Here is a 20,595-nt window from a genome sequence, read left to right on the forward strand (position 1 = left end):
ATGTTACTGGCCTTGAAAGAGATAATCATTATTCTTATTTTAAACAGGCGTGAGGCGAAAGGTCATGATGAGGATGGAAATGAGCTACAGACGACACCAGAGTTCAGAGCACATGTTGCGAAGAAACTGGGAGCAATGCTAGATGGGTATTGGCAAGCAATACTAAAAAAGTTTGTTCTATGGGTCAAGTACACGGATGCTTTTGTGTGCTAAAACCAGGAAATTCAAGATCTGAGTGCAGCCTGGATATGGAGGAGAAGTTGTTTCTCTTCTTGTCTCTTTCGCTCCTGTATTTAATGCAGACTTCCAATATTCTGTGAACTTACCTGGCCCATGTGCTGTGCCCTTCTGGTAAAGACTCCCTGGGTATTTGCCTCTGTGGTGAATGGGTTGTGGGGAGGAAAAAGTAGAATCTGGGTGCCTTAGCACTTTCATCATTTAAAGGCCAGCATAAGAATCTTTTATTTATTCTTACAACCTAAACCAGTACCTGATTCAGGGTTGTGCTGGCAGTATGCCTGTGACGGGGCTGCTGCTGTCTTATTTATTGTGTAAATATGGCCCCCTTGAATTCCTGGTGTTTAGAGTTGACTTTAGAAACGCTGCTTTTAAGTCATTCTTGTGGCATGCATTGCTAAGGAGAGAAGGCATGGTCTGCTCTGAAAGCAGGGAGGTGAGGCAGCTTCACTAAGAAAAAAGAAGCTATGTGACATCTCCCTGTAGTCTTGTTTCCTGGAAATACCCGACTTTAGCTCAGTTTGCACAAACCTGTCTTAAGATCTGACTGGGGTTTTCTGTTTAGTTTCATCACTGTCTTGAAGGACTCATCAGGACCTTCACAAAATTCTGTGCAACAGTCTGACTCTGCAGATGATGGTGAGTTCTAGTCACAGCCATTATGGCTGGTTTATGACATTGTTAGTTAAATGATGACAAGTGGGATGGATCCTGTCCATGGCCAGTTGTACACCCAACTGACTAATAAGTATTTGCAATAGAAGAATTTCTCTTAGCATCCGTGAAGGCTGTTACTTTGAAGCTGTGATCTCTGTGCCCTAACTCCTCTCAGATGGTCCCAAATAATTGCTGTCAAGCACTATAGCAATACAATAACAGCAGTGAGGCTTCCCAGGGAGATTGCTGTTGATTGCTTTCACCTCTGTTTTATGTCGTGGCTAAAATTCCCTTTTACATATTTTAGGTTTTCGCCTCTTCTCTTCCTCTGTCCCAGGAGACTGTGGGAAATCGGAGCCTTGCCCTGCAGCAAGGAGGAGACAGCCATCTAGCTCCAGGTGGGGTGTTGTCAGCTGCTTTGCTCCTGAAGTACTATTGTATCCCACATTTCAGAGGCAGCTGGGACTCTCGCAAGGGAATAGGAAGCTGAAGAGCTTGAGAAGTGTGTATTTATGACTCCTGTATTTGACTAGAGCAGATTTTTTTTGTTTGTTTCTTTTTTTAGTGCTGGGGAACTAGAAATGTTTGTGGGAGATGTTCTTTCCCCTCCTAGTATATGTAAAGAACACCTCAGCCTTCAAATTGGTTATATGCTAACTTATATTGGAGTCCCAGAGCCACTGGGTGTTTACCAGGTGTTCTCATCTTAGATTACTCTGCTGTTTGTGCTTTGGGTGAATTCAAGGCAAAAGTGTAACATAACTTCCTTTCCTTTTTGTTACCTTTCCAGTGACATGGACAGTGACCAGGAGTGGCAAAAGTACCAGGAGGCTGCTGTGTCAGCTGCAGACATTCTGAAGCAAAGTACTTTTCCTGCACTGTCCCAGGATTCCAGCCGAAATCAGAGTCAGGGTTATGTAGAGCACAGCCAGAAAAAAAAGAAGAAAAAGAAAATTAGGGGAGAGAATGATATTCAAGAGAAAATAATAGACCCAGCAGAGTGTGGCCAGATCAGCAAAGATTTGCCACAGTTGGTGTCCGCAAATGGACAGCGTGAGAGACAGGACAGCAATCATACAGAGAACTCAGTGTTGCCAGGAGTTGTGAAGAAGAAGAAGAAGAAGAAAAAAAGAGAATGAAGATTTTGCTCTGCAAATGGCAGGTGATTATGATGGATGAAGGATGCTGAAAAAAAACCCTAACAAAAAGAGTTGCTGCAGATGAGGGAAAACTAATTGGCAAAGCTTCTGTTCTAAAAGCTCAGTGGCCTGAGAGTCTGATTAAGTGACTTCCTATGTTGTTGGCATCCCCCGGGGAAGGGAATGTTGTTCTCCTAGCACAGCAGTTACCTATGCTGCTGCTTATGCAGACCTAGCATAAAAGGATTAAATAGTGTGCACAGACGTGCATGACAGAAGGATATAATCATAGCTGCATCCCTCCTGGTCTGTTCCTTCACATCATGAAACCAAATGTTGTGTCCTGGAGAAAGTATATGATGAATTGAATTTAGTTTACATGGCAACAGGTGATCAACTCCTTTTTCTCTTTGCCTCCTCCTAGATGCCTACTAAGAATAACTCCAGCCTGTGGGAGACTCATTTATCAAAAGCATCCTGTCAGAAATCAGGGCCCCCTTATTTTTTTTCCTGTGATCATCATAACAATCTGTTGTTGAAACCTGCCATGTTATTAATCCCTCTGTAATCTGCACCTCTCCAGGCCCCTGCATATAAACAGAGTGTGCAGTGAGCTTATTTCAGGGTTGTTATAAATAGGTAGTTCTGTTCAAATTGTGTCCTTTTAATTTTTTTTCATGTATAGTTTTTAATGGCATTTGTTGTTACTAAATTCTACTACGCTATTAGTCCTATTTAATTTGGCAGGTTTTGTATAACAGTGGCTTCCTTGCTGTATTCAGATGGCTCCCCCAGCAGAGATAAAGATGGCTGAAGACGGCTCTTTAGTTGTTTGGTGATCAATGCTATGAGATAGCTACAGGAAGGACTTAAGCCTAACTTGAAAGTCACTGCATTTCAGTCCTTATTTTGGTTGATTATGACTTTTGTCTCTCTGAAATACAGTGGGTTTTGGTAGTTTTCAGTATGGCTCTTAGTCCATTTATACTTCAGCTCCAGTATTTCAGGAAATGACCTGTTATTGGATAAATACTCTTCTTCTGTTTTTTAAGATTGTTGGGTTTCAGTAGCTCTAAATCATTTGCCCTATTCAGGAGACGAGAAGACCAGATTAGAGAAACTGAAATAGTGAACTGTTGCTCTTTGAGCATGGGAAAACCCAAGATGTTTTCTTTCTTACTGTAAGATCCTTGCTCTTTTTTAATCAAGAAAACACAGTTGGTATCCAAAAAGGGAAAGGCTAAGTAGAAAATTGGCTTGTAATCTAACTGAATGTGCCAGAAGAAGTTACTTGTCTTCTGGCCAGTTAAAACTTCAGTATACTGAAGCTAGCACCTGGGGTTTCAAATGCATAGTGGTCTAAAAATTATCTTTTGTCTTGTTTATGGTGATTATTTTTGTTAACTGGAAGTTATATGTATTTGCAAATGATGCACATGGGGGATCAGGAAACATTTCTAGGATAAAATTCCTCAGAGACTCTAGTTACTGAAATTAGTCTCTGATAGTTGATAGTGTCTGGAGGAAGAGCATATCAATACAAACTGTAATGGACACAGCAATTTTGAAATTTCCAGATATGATAACTGAAGAGTTCGCTGTTGGGCTTTTTCTTTCTTAATTCTCCCTTATATCTCAACCTTTTAAGTCTCGCACTTTCTAGTCTCAAGGATTTTCATCCATTTCACAGTTGAAAGAATAGCTCTGTTTTGGTCACAATGACAAAAACACGTTAATTAGGGCTTTTCTCATGTCTGGCTAGTGACATATCAATGATGTGAAGGTTGAGAGTAAATAGAGAAGAGAGGAATAATTAGAAGAGGAATTATATAAGTAGATCCTTAGGGCTAAAACCCTTCACTTAGTTCAAGAACGACTCTTAGACCCCAGGGTAATTATTTGCATATCAAGAACTACAGAATCTAGCCTGTAGGGAAGCTAAGAATGAATTGTGTTCTGTAAAATTAATTCAAGCTGACATCTTTACAGAGAACAACTGAAGGAACCGCTGCTCTTTGTGGAGCATGGGAACCTCCCAGGTGTTATGCAGTGTCAGGGACCTGTGGAGAATGCCATCCCCTGGCTCATTCAGCAAGATGTACAAGATGAGAATCCACATGGTTAATGCAGAGAACTGGAATCTCCTTGCTGCTGTTAAACTTTAATTTCTGCATTTAAAACAAAGCAGAGCTATATCAAAAATAACCAAGCCATTTCCACTAGGATAGCATGATTTTAGAGCAGGTCATTTTTAACTGAGAATGTTTGGTATTTTTGTAGTTAATTAAAGGATTTGTAGCTTGTAGTCATTGATCCCATACTGACAGGTTTGTGCCAAGCCATTCCTGAATCTGTTTCTTGGTGATTTTCATTGCAGTCAGGAACCAGCTTCTCTCACCCTTGCCTCCAAGATACTATTATTTCTCATAGTTCCCATTGGTGCTTCTTTACAGCAAAGGAGGTGAGTGTTTTAAAGATGGTGCCCTTCTTTGGCAGCTCAGCTTTGCTCTTTCCTGCATGACTTAGTCTGGTGTTGGCAGGTTTGTTACAGGCCCAGCTTGATGAAGGCTGAGCAGAATGAAAGTCCCATCCATGCCATGGCATTTTTGCCATGTTGCGTTCAGATCCCTATCTTGATGGGATTCTTTCTTGGGCAGCCACAAAAGGATGTCTGGTCATCCTAGGCTGGCTCGTGGGGTTTGGGTTTGCTTGTTCTTTTTGGGGGGCAGTGGATTTTAGCAGTGCCAGCATCGTCTTTCCATGGCTTCTGTCTTGAGGCCGAGACATCTTCTCTTATGGAGGCAGCTGAATAAGGGATTTGTATGAGGCAGTAGGGGCTGGAGGTTGGCTGAGCGCAGCAGCCTTTCCTTCCCATGGAAGGCAGTGGTGACAGTGATGGCAAACACAGTTGGAGTTGCACCTGACAGGTTGGTCACGGCAGTCACCCTTGAGCTAGCTGTCTTGATTACTGAGTGGAGGATGCCATCTGCGTGGAGATGAAGGTCTCGATGACATTGTGAGTGGATGGCAGCAGCTGACTGTGGCTGTTGGCGGAGTCAGAGCTTTGGTACAGCACCAAGCTGCTGGAGGACACTGTCAAAGGCACAGGCAGAAGTTAAGTACAAATTCTCACTGCCGTCCCCTTATCATGTGTGCACACACTCGCATTTCCAGCATGACTAAAACCTCCTGGCATAGGGGCATAACTTCTTTTTCTATTTTGTGTGCCATTATATACCTAGCTCAAGTACAAAGCTAGCCTGAAAGCATTGAGGGCATCAGGGAGTTCAGATTTGAGCATTCTAGTTGATTGTTAATTGTTAATGTCCTAGTTCTTCTCTTAGAACTGGGAAGATCCGACTGGAGTCTCTTTGTGAGGGAGTCTTGGGCTTTTCAGTCCTGAAAACTGCCTGCAGGGTTGGATATGCATGGACACAATTTTGTCAATATTTTTAAGGTTATTTTCCTCTCTAGATTCTGAAGAAGGGTTCCATTTCCAGAGTCTGGCATTACACAGCCTGCACAGACTGTGCTCTGAATCTTTTCCTTGTACCAGCTTTTCAAACCCCCCAAGACACTGGTAGAGCCCTCTTAGAGAACAGTGAGCCCCAGTTACCATTTTCTGACTGGGTTTTACAGTGTTGGCAAGAGAAACGGCAATACATGGTTTAAGATAATTATGGCTGCTGCTCTTACCAGCAGGGCTTGAGGTGAGGCGAGGGCCTGGCTGAAGGTGCTGGATGGTTGTGTCCTGGTTCTGTAAATGTATTGTTTGCGCCTGTGACACTGGTGTATGCATCCCAGACTCTGTGTGAGTCTCCGAGTCAGATGTGAATGCCTAGAGAAAAGAAAGTTAACAGTGCCTGGTTTCTACATCCCTTCTAACAGGCACGAGAGAAGAGTGAGCAGGTGCTGTTTCCAAGGAGATTAAATCCTCCTTGATGATGCAGTGAAGAGCTTACTCTAATGCCTCCAGTATTGCAGCTGGTACCAGCAAGGTGAGGAGATAAGAAGGATCATCCTGCTGGGATGGCATAGATCACACACCCAAAAACTCTTTGACAAGCAAGGAGCTACCTGCAGACTGGTGCAGTTCTAAGGTGGGGGAACAAAGGCATGTGCTAAAGGCTGTTACCTGTTTAGTTGGTGTCAGGTTAGTCAGGGCGCTGAGATTGGCTGTATCTGTTATCACCATGGTTTGTGGTAAGAGGCCTGTATGTGTGTATTGGGCCACTTCAGACTTGGGGCCGTAGAGAGCTGTGCATGAAAGAAAACAAGATCATGTGTATGCTGGAGCCTTGCATGAGACTAGTTTGGCTGAGTTGTTCTCATGCACGTGGACCTGCTGTCTGTCTCTGAAACAGTGGGAGTGGAAGGGCAGGGAGATAAATGCAAGAGAAAAATAATTTCATAATTAAAGCAACAATAATAGAAGAGGAAAACAGAGTGTTGCAAGCCCAAGGACCCAGTAAATGCTCCAGAAGAGAGCCTTTATTTTTTGGTTTGCTTGAGCAAATGATTTCACGTTCTTACCGTGAGGGTTCTGTATCTGGGCCATGGTAGCCATGAAGGGGCTCTGGTTGATATGGCTCTGGACCTGCTGCATGAGGGGCTGCTGGTAGGATGGGTGCAGTTGCTGGGAGAACTGGACGGGCTGCAGGGTAGTGAGGCTGCTCCCCATGCTGTTTATTACAGGTACGCTCTGGGGCTGGGTTGAGGCCAGGCCTGAAAAACAAGGACTGATGACAGTAGTGTCACACACTGTGGGAGGAGTGTGGCTGCTCTGCAATAGGGGCGTCTGAAATAGTTGTCATGGCAGGCCTGTTGTCGCAGGGTGATTTCGGATCCTGCTTTTCAGGTGTTCCGTTTGTTACCTGCGATTATGAATAGATTTCATGCCTGTGAAAACAAAGTGGGAGTGTGCAAAATGTACAATACAGACAGGTACCGTAAAACCACCTTTGACTTCCAGTGTTTGTTCCTGTGTACATCCTCGTGTATCGGTACAGGTCACTTTCCAGTTTAGTAGTAACCTGATGTAGAGTTCCACTGGGGAGGCCTTGCTCAGAAGTAAACTCAGAGCATCATCTCATGTCCAGTTCATTTTATTCCTTTTTTATGAAGCTGTTGGCAACAGAGAGAACTATGCTGTAGCTGTCCAGCCACATGGAACAGAGTTTAAGCTCATTTTGCTTGGGCTGCCAAATTACAGAATTTGGACCAGTGAGAAAGAGGTAGCAGGTTTCACACTTTACTACCCATTTCCCATGACTGTCCAGACCCTGTTCCTGTAAATCAGCAAGTCTCTCCAGCACTGAGAGATTTCCACTGTGTGGAAATCTCCAATTTTTTGTTTGTTTGTTTGCACAAAATTAGAATCCATATCATAATCTTGGGTATAAATGAGGAAATGGAAATTAGTTCACAGCTGTCACCATGGAACAAAATAAGGCCTCTTTCTTCCTGGGAAGAAAATGTAAGAGGAGAGTACACATTTTATTTTCCTTTATCTAATGAAATGCACTTTGGCAGTAGACTAGTCTTGGAATGAAAAGAAATCTCATACAAGTCCAGAAAAGCTGTCAAAGTGAAAAATAGAAAAAAATAGTAATTACTGCTGTGGGTTCTAAAGGCATATGCTGCTCTTTGCAGGAAGTAGAACAGGTTGTTTTGTCTTTCAAGCACTATGAATGTGCTTCAATTTTCATAGGTTTAAGGAAGTACTACATTTATATTTGGGAAGATGCAGAGCAGCAAAAACAAAATATTGGCATAGGAATAGATTGCAGAAGTCCCTTGCTCTTAGGATGTGGGTTTGTGTGTAACTTAATTATAACATGAATAAGGAACATCTGTCCCTTAATTCCATTGGTACTTGTAAGTAGTGCTGCTGAAGATCCTTAGTGTTTGTGACAATTGCCCCAGGTTCGTATGACTGCCAACTTATACTTTTGTCTCTGAAAATGAGGCAGGTAATTCTAACTATTACAGGTAGCTCTTTATCTGAATCCTGATAAGCAGAGTCATTACAGAACACTACTCACCTATCACCAGGGTGGAGGCACCTGTGTTGGTGAACGCTGGCGCTAGGGATGAGGTCTCACCAGCTCCAATTGCCATTACACCCGGCAGTGATGCCATGATAAGGTTCTGAGTTTGCTGGCTCAGTGCATGTGGATTTTGCTCTAGGCTGTGCAAGGCAGTCAGGGTGCTGACAGGAGGGAGAGTTCCTCCAGGAGCTGAGACCTGTGTGAAAGGAGGACTGTGAAAATGCCATCTGCAGAAGGTTGAGTATGGCAAGTGCCAAAGTGGTGACAAACGTCCTTCTCCCTCTTCCTGCCTGCTCTGACCACTTGCTAACTAGAAAGACTTCACATTTGCTTGTTTGCAGTTTCCCTGTGCTCATGAATTAACTAGCAAAGGTCAGCTGTTAAAATATAAGAGTAAATCCTTGCTGGTTTAGTTCTTCGTTTGAGAAATCATAAGGGTTTTACAACCAAGAATGAGATTAGTCCCACTGCATTCTGTATAGGGAAAGTTTATCTTCTGTTTTACAGCTGAGGGTAGAAGATGATGCTCAGAGAAATTAAGAGGGTCAGGTAATTTTACATAGTAATTCTAGCTGCAGAGTTCAGCACAGAATCCTGGAGTTCTTCTTTTCTTGTTCACCTTTTCCTTTGAGAAATGCCAGTAATTTCCCTTTCTCCCAGCAAGTGTCTTTTAGTGGCCAGTGAGTTTTTGGACTGAGATTTTAAAGGAGTTGCTGAAAAGTTTCCTTAGACCTTTTTTCCTCATACAGTATGTTCTTCAGGCCGCATTACCTGGCAGTTCCCTGCTGTTAGAGAGGAAAAGTACCTGTTAGATAGAACAGGACTGTTCTGTGCTTGGGTGTCTTGCTGATTCAGTCTATCCTTGAGTCATTGAGACATTGAATAAATTGACTGTTTTCTCAGCCTCTAAAATGAACCACATAACCTGTGTCTATGCTCTAATGGGGTTTTGAGTTTGCAAGGCCCTTTGGAGACCTGTAGTTGAAATACTGCAGAACAGCAAAATAGTATTCTAATAATTTGGCTGATAGAGAAAATTCAATGCTTTATATTATACTTTTTTCCTCCCCTCAGACAAAAAACTGTAAGGAATCTTTAGTAAGAGTAAGCACCAATAGGTTAAATAGTGGGACAAATCACCCTGATATCAATTTTAGAAGACAGCTGTAGAAGATTTTCAGCACCTCGTGAAAGACTTTTTTTCTTCAGGAAGAGACCAGAATGCCAGCAAAGTGAGTGACTGATGAGATTTAAATCATACTCATTTATAGTGAACTTAACTTTGCCTCGGGTCAGTATGCACTAATGCAAACTTCTGCTAACTGTTTCCCTGTAAGCAAGGGAACATGTGCAAACTGAAAATGATCAGTCATGTCGTTCTAGTGCTTCATTGCTAATTATGTGGGAAAAGGTGTAGTCAAATCTCAAAAGGAAATTTGCTTTGAGAAGGCAGATTGCTACAATCTAGATATCCAGTAAATGTCTCAACGGTATGTGCTGCATACAAGCTGTTGGGCTTTATTTTACAGGTAAGATAGATCTAAGTATGGGTCTCTGTTCTGTTAATCCCATTGGTGTCTGATCAACTATCTTGAGATGTGTAGAGTTCAGATGAGAGTTGGAGATGAGATGATGAGAATCTCATTGGGGAAAGGAGGAGAGAACAGGGTTTCCTGGGAAGAAGGAAATCATGTCATACCTTGAGCTCTGTTTTTTCAGGATAGACTGTTTTGATTGATCATAAGGAAATGGCTATACTTCTTGCTTTCGTGCTCTAATACACGCCCTCACCAGCAGTCTAGAGGGCACATGTATCTTAGGACTGCTTATGTTACATGGTCAGTGCAAAGTGGCTATGTAATATCGCTATAAGAAGGTGGTTTTAAGAGTATTCTAGGAAAAACTACTTCTGAATAGTCCATATTGTGACTGCAGGCAGAGGACCTGATGTCCTCTAGTTACCAGAACTTAAGTATATATCACTTACCAGCTTAGTGTCTGTGCTCAGTAGGTTTTGGCTGGGCTCCAGTCCAGGGGGAGAAACCTGATGCAGGATGGTTTGGGTGGTCACCATGGAGCTGTTCCCATGGTGGTTGCTGCTGGAGGACTCTGCCTCGCTGGCTGGCTGCTGGTTGTACCTCACTCCTGCATCACAACAGGAGGGAAACTGGTTTTCATAAATGAGAATCTGAGAAACTTTGGCAAGCGCTAAATTCAGTTTCCTTTGCAGGCACTTGCCTTTAGATGTTCGAGGCAGAGACAAGGTGGATAGTAGGGGAACCAGGAGAACAGGCATTTGCCACCCTGCCCTGGCTTTCCTCTATAACTTGGCGCAACTGCTTCCTCAAGTACTGGCTTTAAGGTATGGCTGTGTGTGCTGCAGGGAGCAAGCAGGGTTCACTAGAAACCACCCCTCTGGATGTGGGCGTAGAGAGGAGAGAGTCTCAGCGAGATCATCTCTTCCAGAGTGAGAGCAATTACCAGCTCTGGCCTATGAAGCTGAAAAAGCTCTGCTCTTTTTGGATGGAGAATGACCTTTCCTGATGTCTTGAAAACTCAGTCACAGAGTCTGATGGTGCTGATATGTATTGGAAGAAGTAGGAGGCACACACACGAGTGAAAGGATGCAGAACTGACTTGTGATGGCAGCCAGTGGATGACTCCTTCAAAGGGGATTATTGCCTGCCAGCTGTGAGGGAGCGCAGGGTGTCAAAGAGTAAGTGAGGAGGTTTGGCTGAAAGTTTTGTTACTGAACTTTGTCACCCTTGCTATTCTAGCCACTCTCCTCGCTTAGAGACATGGTCTCTTTGTCACTGGTGCTCTTCCCTTGTAGCAAGTCTGCTTTTTCTATCTGTAGATTCACCTCCTAAAGGGCTGGACTTGGGAAATAGTTTGGTGACTGAGTTTGGGTAGGTTCACTGGTATCTCTTTCAGCTTTCCCTCTAGTTGTTTCTTACCGTGAACTTTGCTAGGTGAGAGAGCAGATGGTGGCTGGAGGGAGGAAGAGTTGTGAGGAGTTAGAGGAGGAGCAGAGGTGGGCTGTGGTCCGCTGAAGGTGTCCATGGCCAACTTGTGCCGGAAAGCCTCCTCCTTCCTGCGATTGGCAAACCAGTTGTAAACTCTGACCTCTGTCACCAGGTTCGAGCCCAGTCCCTGGGCCTGAGATGGGGAAACACCTCTCTGAATACACTCTGCTCTGTCGGGGGAAAGCACAAGAAGAGCCTTGCTGGGCTGGGCTTAGTCAGAGAGACAGAGTAAGTGCACAGCCCCAAAGTGGCTGTGGTCTGGCACACTGTGTGGAAGGATGCTGCCAGGTGTAGCAAGACACGAGGCATTACTGATCCTTTGTGGATAGTGAATGCTCAGTTGTGGCATTTCATTCAAACATGGCTGGTGTCAGTGGTGACATCCACTGCTGTACCGTTAGCTGGCCTCTCACAGGCGCTAGCAAACACCAAGAACAGAGAGAGGCCCTGCTGTGCCCCTCTTCCTCAAAGCCAGACACTCATCTTTACCTGTTGCACTCTTCTACCAGTGCCTCTCTCTCTTCTTTGCTGGGATTTTTCTGTCTCTCATAGGCTTGGAACAGGATCTGCTGTGAGGCAGGACCCCACTTAAAGCGGTTTCTTCTTCCCTTCTTGGTGGGCAGGTCATCTCCCATGGGCTCCTCTGTCAGGATACCCTGGCCAGCATGTGTGAATTCTGCAGGCACAAAGGGGCAAGGGAATTTAACTTTCTGGAAGCATTTCCAACAGTTCTGTCTATTTGAGTGTCTAGCAGGCCCAATATAGCTTACCCTTGGAGAATATCTCATACAAGACAGAGGGTTGAATCTAAATGGGGTGGAAATAAATTGCTAAAACTGGTAAGATGTTCCTAGCAGGACCATATTTACCTGTCCTTTCTCTTGCATGCATTGCATCTCTGCTCCCACCTTGGAGTAGTGGAAGGAAACGCAGCTGAGTTTAAAGTAAGCATGACTGGAGTCCTGCTTTCCAAAACCATCCAAAGGCCAAATGTCTCATTTTACTTGCAACCCACCAATACAAAATTAAGACAGATTCCAGACAGGCTCATGAATGTAGAAGTGCATGCTGCAGCAATGGATTCCCAGTGGGTGCCTGTAATGAAGGGGTTTAGAGAGCATGAGGTGATAGCCCACAGTGGTTTTTCACAGTGAGTACAGCAGCCTGCTGCTTTTTGCAGCTAGAGGAACTGTTGCTTTAGCTGAAATTGCAAAACTGTAGTTCTCAGGCAGAAATTCTGTGTCTGTTATCTGTCCACTACATTGCTTTAGTCTGAGGATGGGTGTAGAACTCTTAACTGCAAATGGAGAGTATTAGTTTGCTTCTCTTTAGCCAAACAGAGGGTGGGGTGGGCGACTGCAGGCTGCTTCATGGGGGAGTGTTTTTCCATGTACTGTTTGGTTCACCTCACCACTGAATACTGACCTAGACTTCTCTAAGCTTCCTGCTAAAAGTGGCTTTTCCTTCTACTTTTCCTTGATAAAAATAGGGAGTAAGGATTAGCAAGGGATTGCAGAGGCCTTTATGAAATTGAGATAGGAGAACAGTAGTTGCCATACTTACGCTGGGCCACCTCTCGCTGTTTGCGGACATACCAGGTGTAGAGGGCTGCCCTTTTTTGGGTCTTCATGGGAGTGCCCTTGTTGAGGTGTTGTGAGAGGTGAGACTGGTTCAGACCAGTAGTGTCCACCACCTCACGCTGAGGGATGTTGTGCTGCTGGAGGTAGGATTTCACCATCTTTGCTACTCGCCAGGGATCCTCTCTGGAAGGAGCAGAAAGCACTTCTCAGGAGAGAGAGATCTAACACCTGCACTCGGCAGACCTGGGTTCCAAGGAAGTGCACTAGTACCTCCTGAGGTGCACCTTGCATGTCAGTCATCACCATTGTGTTTGGTGAGGCCAGAGTGTTAACTGGCTGCATAAGGGAAAGCTGTTCCTCAGTGTGGTACCTTGTTCAGCTTTGACTCTGCATTCAGGGTAAAAACTGGATAGTATTAGAAATGAAGTGCAAAAGATGTAGCACTAGCTTCCTTTAAACTGTTCTCTGTAGGCACTTTGATCTCCTCTTAGAAGGGGACACTCTGGTTATCAAGGGACTTTCCCAATACATGGCCATAGTCTTTGCTGTCTGTGCTCATTTGGATACAAGGTTTTGGCCTGTTCTGTCTAGGCAATTGTCATCTGTAAATGACAGAAAGTGCTGACCAGTGACATGAGCAAGGAATGGACCTTTCTGCTGGAAAGTATTGTGAACATGAAGCATTTTTGCTGCTAGTGAGAAATGGTATGAGGAGGGAAGCGATGCTGCATTTCAGTATTCAGTTGGATGTTTTATGACTACAGATCTCTTTGTCAGAGTTGACATCTCTGTTCCCTTTCCCTACATCGCTTTTCTTCTCTATCACACCTTCTTCCCCCCTTCTTTAAGGCATAGGTGCTTGGGGTAGATGTACTTAATTTTCCAAGACGGATTCATTGTGATATTAGGCTGAACCTAGCTCATGCCCTGATTCTGGTCCAGGTTTGGTTGCCTTGCAGTGATTCAAGAAATGAAAACAGGCTTTCATCACACTGTCACATGACAGCTATGTATGCATATGTATACACCAAGCCATCCAGGATTATGTTCTTGCACATCTGCTATGTGTTATTCAAACACTGATTCACATCTAGATCCACTCAAGCTTCTAAATGCAATAAAGAACAACAGACAAACCACTAATTCCTCCTATTGTCACCCTCATTTGGTGTAACAGATGAGGGAATAGACCTATTTGAGGCCTACTCACAAAACTTGAGAAGCTAATCTGATTCAGGATTTCATAATGAACGTGAATCTCTAATTTTTAGGATCTCCGATTATAACATCCATGGAGGTTCCTAAGGAAATAGAGAAAACATGATTCTGACTTCTTTGTGTGTATTGATTTCACCAGAATTGAAAATCACAGTAGAAATAGAAAGATGTGAAACCAGGCAGTCTAGATCCAAACAGTGCAGGAGCCTCTCTGCAGAAAAACCTTTGATTCAGTTTTAACAAAGAGCATCCTTCTGTGTTTTCTGTATGAAATGTCTGGTGGAAATGGTTTGCATGCTGTAGTAATACACTGGTGTCATATCCAACACCAGCATCAAAGGAGCAATGGGGGGGGAAAAGGTACCTGGGATTGTGCAGAAACTGTCACAAGAACACACAGGTCTGAGCAACAGGCAACAACAGTTCATTGCTTTGTTGACTCAGGAGGTTGCCAGAGGCTACAAAGTGATAAGGAGGACAAAGTCCACACCTGTTCCCTCAGTACAAACACCTTTATCTCTGTTTCCCTGCAGCCTCTCTCCCAGTGGCTGGATAGTCCAAGGAGCAAGCTCTGCTGCAGTTAAAGTGTGACAGAAGCAATGTCAGTTACAGCTTTCTGAAGAACCTGCTTTCTTAAAATAGGAACGTTTGTTTCTCTTTTACGATGGGACGCTTGCTATAGAAGCTTCTATTTTCTAGCTTCTTCCCTTAACCATCTTTGTCTCTCAAAAGCCTCAAATTGGGTTGAACTTATGAAAGCTTTTCTTTCCTCAGTGTGGTTTTTTTTCTTCTGCTGTCCAAACCAAGGACCAATCTCCTCCCTTTGTATTTGTGATAGTCTAGCCAGCACCTGCACCCTGAATTCATTATACAAGTCCCTATACAAAGGAGAAAAGGCTCTGGCTTGGAACCTCTGGTCTCTTAGATTTGAGTTCTGGCTCAGATGGGAAGAGGAAGGACTGTTACCACTGATGGAAACCTCTGTAACATGTTGATTTCCTTCCTGCACCCCAATCATGAGTCACTTTTGTCTACCCTGTCAAGATCCTCACTACTTTGTGGTAGGAGTAAAGCAGGAAGTATCTGTGAGTCTCTTCTCACAGTGGTTAAAGCCCTGTGTTTTTTCTGTCTTCTTTTGAGACAAAGCAGGCAGCTTTGTGAGGCAAAACAGTGCAGGAGAATCTTAGTACAATATGATTTCATAGGACAGTTGTATGAAATCCTAGCTACTCTGTACATTGTCAAAGCACAGGCTGTAATATCAATGCAGCAATTCCTTTAGGCCCAAGGCTACATCACAGAACAAGTGATGGCAGTTGGTCAGCTGAACCTTCGCATGAACCATTGCCCAAATAGTTCCACCTGCAGAGCCTTCATCATTGACTAAGACATCATAAGTTGAAACCTTCACTCTTTCACTGGTGGTAAGACTGTCATTGACTGTCAGAGGGTAGGATTTCACCTTAAACCTAGTTCTCCTGTTTGTAGTTGCACTAAAATCTCAATTGCTTCAGTGAGTCAGAACTGTGGAAATGGGTCTGCCTTGCTCAAGCTCTCCTTCTCTAGCTCTAAGCCTGTTTTCTGCTTTTTAGCTTCCCTTTCTTCCCAGATGCAAGCTGTCTCCCCATTCCTCTCTTGTTCTCCAAGGTCTAATCTCTGTCTCCAAATTCCTCTCACACAGTTAGTTTTTACTTCCTTTTTCCTAAGTCTTGCTCTCCTGCTGTCAGTTGCTTATTGCCATCTGAGCATAGCCCCTCTCCCTGGCTCATCTCAACCACAGGGGCCTGGGTCCTCTCTCCATGCCAGCTTCACATTTTCTTAGTTCTGAGGTCACTTTTTAAGGGCGTTTTCACCTCCCTTTTGTTACCTGAACAATAAGTAACCCAGGTAGTTAGTTATAAACTCAAAGGGAACAAGAGGCTGGTTGATAATTTATAGCAACATCTCAAATTTAAATGGAAAGTAAATATCAAGTTGTTAGCATTAAAGAAAACCCATTCCAGAGAGCTGGAGATGTAACATTCAGGGGACCTTCTCCCTCCTTCACTCTTCCTCACTTTTCTCTTTCTTTTTCCTTTGTTCCTTCCTTTCCCTTCCTCTTCCTCATTCTCTCTGTCTCCCCTTTCCTTCTTTCCTGTTCTCAGATTCTCAGGCAAGAGAAGCCTTCATTTCCCTGAGGTGGGTTCTGAATTGCTGCTTTGGACCAGACTTTGCTTAAACAGAGGTTCAGAGCTGTGAAGTACTCACGACCATCCTCTGGCCCTTTCCTCTGGAGCCTGCTAGACAACCCTCACTGATGTCAGTGCACAGCCTGGAGCCGGGCTAGGCAGAGAGCAGGGAAGGTAAGACCATCCCAGCAGGGTTCCTTTCTATTGAACTTGGCCTGGTTTGCCTCATCTTGGTTTATATGTGGAAATGAGAGGGGTGTGGCAGCTTCATCTCCAGATTCCCCAGCTAGAGCCATTCTAAGACACCGCTTACACTGGGAAAAGACTGAACCTTTATCATTATATCTTTGTTGTCTTTTTTCCTCATGGAAAACATCCTTTTATCCCTGCCTCCAGGGGAACTCTGTTGCTTATCTCAATTTCTCTCTTTCCTAATGGAACTTCACCCCTTGCCCTACAGGTGAATTGTTGCTATACCTCTCTCCGTTTGCTGTACCTGCAGTAGTATGATCTGTCCCTTCCCCCAAGGTAGCCTCTCTTGCTTTCTGCTCTGGGGAATATCTGGGAATTGCTCCACACAGCTCCATCTCCCTACTGAGTTATTTATTCTTTATCATAGATGCAATTTGTTTTCTGTGTGGAGTGATATGGAAAGAATGTTTTTATTCAAACTGTAAATCTATGGATGATCAGTGAGACAGAGTAAGGGACAACATGAAATTATGTTAATTCCTCACTAGAGAAACCTTTATCTGAACTGCCTTTAGCATTTTTTTTCTGTAGGGACAAAATCTAATCAATACTCACAGGTGCATCCAGTCATGTGGGTGTATCTTCTCTACATCCTGTTTTACTCACTTTGACTAGTGCTTTCTAAACTGTGGTTTTAAGTTCAGCAGTCCTGTGAGGATATACTTGGTGTCTTGGTGCTGTCACTTTTTTTTTCCAGCTCCTGGAAAGCCTAGCAGAGGACACTTTCCTGATTCTACTTTATAAGCAATGGCTGCACTTACCACAAAGACTTTCTTGTATCACTAATAGCTGCCCACAAGTCAATCTCTCTATTAAAATGTGGTCTACAGTATTAGACCAGGAATTGTTAATAATGCCCAAAGAGGCTTCTGCCTAAAGGCAGAAGTGCCTCCACCTGGTTTCTGGATTTGAAATCCTTGTGTAGATGCTGAAATAGCTTTGCAAGCATTGAAGTTTTACTGGGAAACCCTGGGCGTGGAGATTCTTGCTTGCCTGCCTTTTATCTGTTGCTGGGAGTAATTTCTATTATAGACTGTCTGCCCTGTCTTACAATACTTATAATACTATCTTAAGGACATTACCTTTAGGCATCTATTAATGGAAAGGTTTGTTCTTAAAAAAAAAAAAGTTTATTAGTAGGTAACAACAGCTTACATATTACCAAACCCTGATACTGGTTCAGATGCTTCAAATAGATTCTCATAGTTGTTTTTTTTAATCTTTGACCAGAAATTTGAAACATGTCAATACAAACTTCCTACTATTTTCATTTTACCTTGGATTAATTTTGATCTACTATATTCCTCCGTAAGTATACTCGTAATTTTTTGCTGAAACTGAGGCTTCTGGTCCCCTCATACTGTCCTCAACAGTAGAAGTGAATTGCTCTATCCTGTGATACAGGTGACTGATGAAAGAAAACTCTGAGGTTTCAGAACAAAACTTTGCAATTAAGACCCAGTACGAGGCTTAGGAGATCCTGGTTCTTGCCCAGTCCTCTCTGTGCTATCTTAGGGTTTTAGGTAGGTCATAGAATCTCTCTGTACCTCAGTTCCCATTTGTAAAATGGGAATGCTGCTCAACTGACTGTCTAGAGAGAGATGTGAGACTGTTCACTGGAAAGCATTAATATCACAGATTTTCAAGAGAGGTAAGACTGTTGTGCTGAGGCTGGTAGTAAGCACAGGAAAGACTGGCAGCAAGCTCCTAGAAAGGCAGGGAGGATCAGAAACCAGAATTCATGCTGAAGTGAGGGTGGCAGGAAGGAATTCCCTCCATCCGTGTGTCTGTTCTTAGATCACAGCGGATGGCACCTCAGTCCTGCTTCACCCATTCATTACAGAAAATGGGACAAAGCCAGGTGCTGCTCTTCAACTTCCATGGCTTCCTCTGTGGAGAGATACCTGATAAACCATCAGAAGTTAATGATCAAAAAGCTTATCAGGGTCTTTTCATCTATAAATTTATAAGACAAAAGAGAAATAATAAAGCCATTGGATAATTAGTAACTAGCCAGGGCCCGCCCGGTGCCACTGGGCTCAAACTACCCCAAGATCTGTACGCAGACTCAGGAAGATGAGAAGGAGACAAGGATGAGGGGAAGAAAAAGTGGAAGGAAGAGAGAGAATTAGCCGAGAAGACAACAAAATGGGAGGAATAGCAGCAGAGGCAAAAGTGAGGAAAGAAGGGAAATGAGTAAAAAGAATGGGAAAGAGGTAAAGGGAACAGAGGAGACTAAAAGATGTGACAGAGCTGGAAGTGGGGAAGAGATGAGAGACGTACCGGGCCAGAAAGGAGACTGAATTATTGGGAATGTTTTACCCATGCAGGTAAGAGCTGATCCAGTGAATTTTCCTCTGTTGGGTACTGCAGAGTCATCAATGCCCAGTCTGCCAGGGAGCTTTCTTCTCCTAAGTATTTACAATGAATGCTAACTCTTGTCATGCTGTTTTTCTAGCTCTGGCCTTTTATGGTGGGATTTGATGTTTGCTTCTTGTTGTTACATTTTATGTTAATTTCCTCTGCACATGAAAGTGAGTGATCAGAAAGCCTGAGAAATTCTCTAGATGGATTTTGGTTTTAGTGAAGATTTTAAGTGTAGGATGTTGCTGCATCTTTGTCTTCTATCAGCTTGTCATTTCAAAATACCCTCAAAACAGACAGGCAAGATTCTGCTTCTGTTGTGATAGATAGGTTGGATGGACCTGATCCTTGCTTGGAAAAGCCTCTTAGGTTGCCCATGGGAATTGTATCCCAGCAAGAATCCCAAATGGGAATCCTGGTGAACGTTCTCTGAGTCTGTAAAGAGGCTTATTGGTTTGGGGAACTCTTCCTGTCTTTTGATTTCAAAAATGCTTGTATGCAAAGGCAAATTTGTGTGGCAGTAAAACCTGTAATTGTTGCTGCATATGTACTTCGTAGTTGTGACAGGCAGTCGATGGTAGAATAGAGAGTTCTGCCTAGGTTTTAACCTCTGCCATGTATTTAGTGTGTGCTCTTTCTACAAGAAAAATCCCCACTGAAGTCAGAACTTTGCACTCAGAAGAATGGCAAGAACAAGTTCTCTTGGTTTGTCTTTGACCAATAATCTATAGCAAAAACCAGTAAAATTAACAAATCTCCTTAAATATAGCAGGGAAACATTACAACTTCACTTTACCGTGCATCCTCAGGCAAATATAGCACCAGTTAAGAGTGACCAGATTTTTTTCTTTATTTTTTTCTCCTGATGACTAAAATTGTGAATCCTATTAAAAATTTAAATCCAACATTCAGTCAGAGAGATGCAAGTTATACAGACCTTGGACTGTTCTGAAGCCTGATGATATAAGCACTTCAAATATGTAATCAGGCTCCATGGCTCCCTTCATGCATTTTATGTGAGATGAGAGGAAAGTTTGAGCACTTATAAAGAATTTGGGGAGTGTTTTGGGGCTGCTAGTCCTGGCATGGATGAAGACTGCCTCTGTACAGCTGGATCCACTATGAATACCAGGGACACAGCAGAAGGGGAAAGGAAAAGAGATTTAGAGGGAAGAGTGCAAGAAAGCAGCAAAGAGAAGCAGCAAATCTGTCCTTACTGTAATAGTCTTTCCACCACAGCCTTCTGGTGAGCAGCCTCCTCAGGGCTCAAGTTTTCCAGCTCCTTCATGATTGGAGGGGTGAATTCCTCCCCGTCATCGGAGGTTTCATCTTCTGATAACCTGGACTCCCCCATTCCATTGGCGAGGTTGGGGATGTCGGGACAGGGTTCCCCTTTCTCTGTCTGGAGGGCATTGATAGCGCGCTGACTTTCACTCTGGAGCACGTAGGGTTCCACTTCGCTCAGCGCCTTAATCAGGGTCTCCTTGGTTAGCCCTGACTCCAGCAGCGCTCCCAGCAGCTCCACTTGAAGATGACTCAGCTTCGAGACCATGGTCTTCAGGCTGGTGTCTCTTGGATTTGAATTTCGGGTTATCCTGCTTCCACCTTCCATACACCATGTTCCTGAGGTAACACGCCCGACTGTCAGGAGAGTGGGCACAGCACAGCCTCCCGCCTTTACGCCCCCCCAAAAAAAACAAAATACAAAATTGAGCCACTTCAGACCCCCCACGACTGTCCTGAGCCAGTGCTGATAAAGGGACCCTTGGCTATCTGTTTACATTGGAGCAATGTAAATTCTCCAAGGTTCATATTTATCTGTGTGCTTAGCAAGTTACTGAACTTTGGACTTCAGCACTGCAGCAGCAGTTCACAAAGTGCAGAGGGAGAAAAAGCAGGGGGAG

General features: G+C 43.7%; 2 protein-coding genes across 2 annotated transcripts; one reads left to right on the forward strand and one right to left on the reverse strand.

Annotated features, from left to right (window-relative positions):
- On the forward strand, positions 1–2,145 carry LOC103922686 (chromosome unknown open reading frame, human C12orf43). The gene is made up of 4 exons (XM_009330864.1): positions 1–146; positions 803–876; positions 1,202–1,292; positions 1,685–2,145. Exons 1-4 carry the CDS (start codon positions 1–3, stop codon positions 2,031–2,033), a joined length of 660 nt encoding a protein of 219 aa, XP_009329139.1. The 3' UTR covers positions 2,034–2,145.
- A 2,291-nt stretch (positions 2,146–4,436) lies between these two features.
- HNF1A (HNF1 homeobox A) lies at positions 4,437–20,379 on the reverse strand. The gene is made up of 10 exons (XM_009330803.1): positions 19,909–20,379; positions 12,673–12,872; positions 11,599–11,785; positions 11,041–11,279; positions 10,071–10,228; positions 8,078–8,279; positions 6,567–6,758; positions 6,169–6,290; positions 5,730–5,871; positions 4,437–5,126 (listed from the first exon to the last, which is right to left on the reverse strand). The coding sequence occupies exons 1-10, from the start codon at positions 20,301–20,303 to the stop codon at positions 4,999–5,001; spliced, it is 1,965 nt and encodes a 654-aa protein (XP_009329078.1). The 5' UTR covers positions 20,304–20,379; the 3' UTR covers positions 4,437–4,998.
- Between the last annotated feature and the right edge of the window lie 216 nt (positions 20,380–20,595).

This window comes from Pygoscelis adeliae, unplaced genomic scaffold (genome assembly GCF_000699105.1).
Source record: "Pygoscelis adeliae isolate BGI_AS28 unplaced genomic scaffold, ASM69910v1 Scaffold358, whole genome shotgun sequence".
Lineage (NCBI taxonomy): Eukaryota > Metazoa > Chordata > Aves > Sphenisciformes > Spheniscidae > Pygoscelis > Pygoscelis adeliae.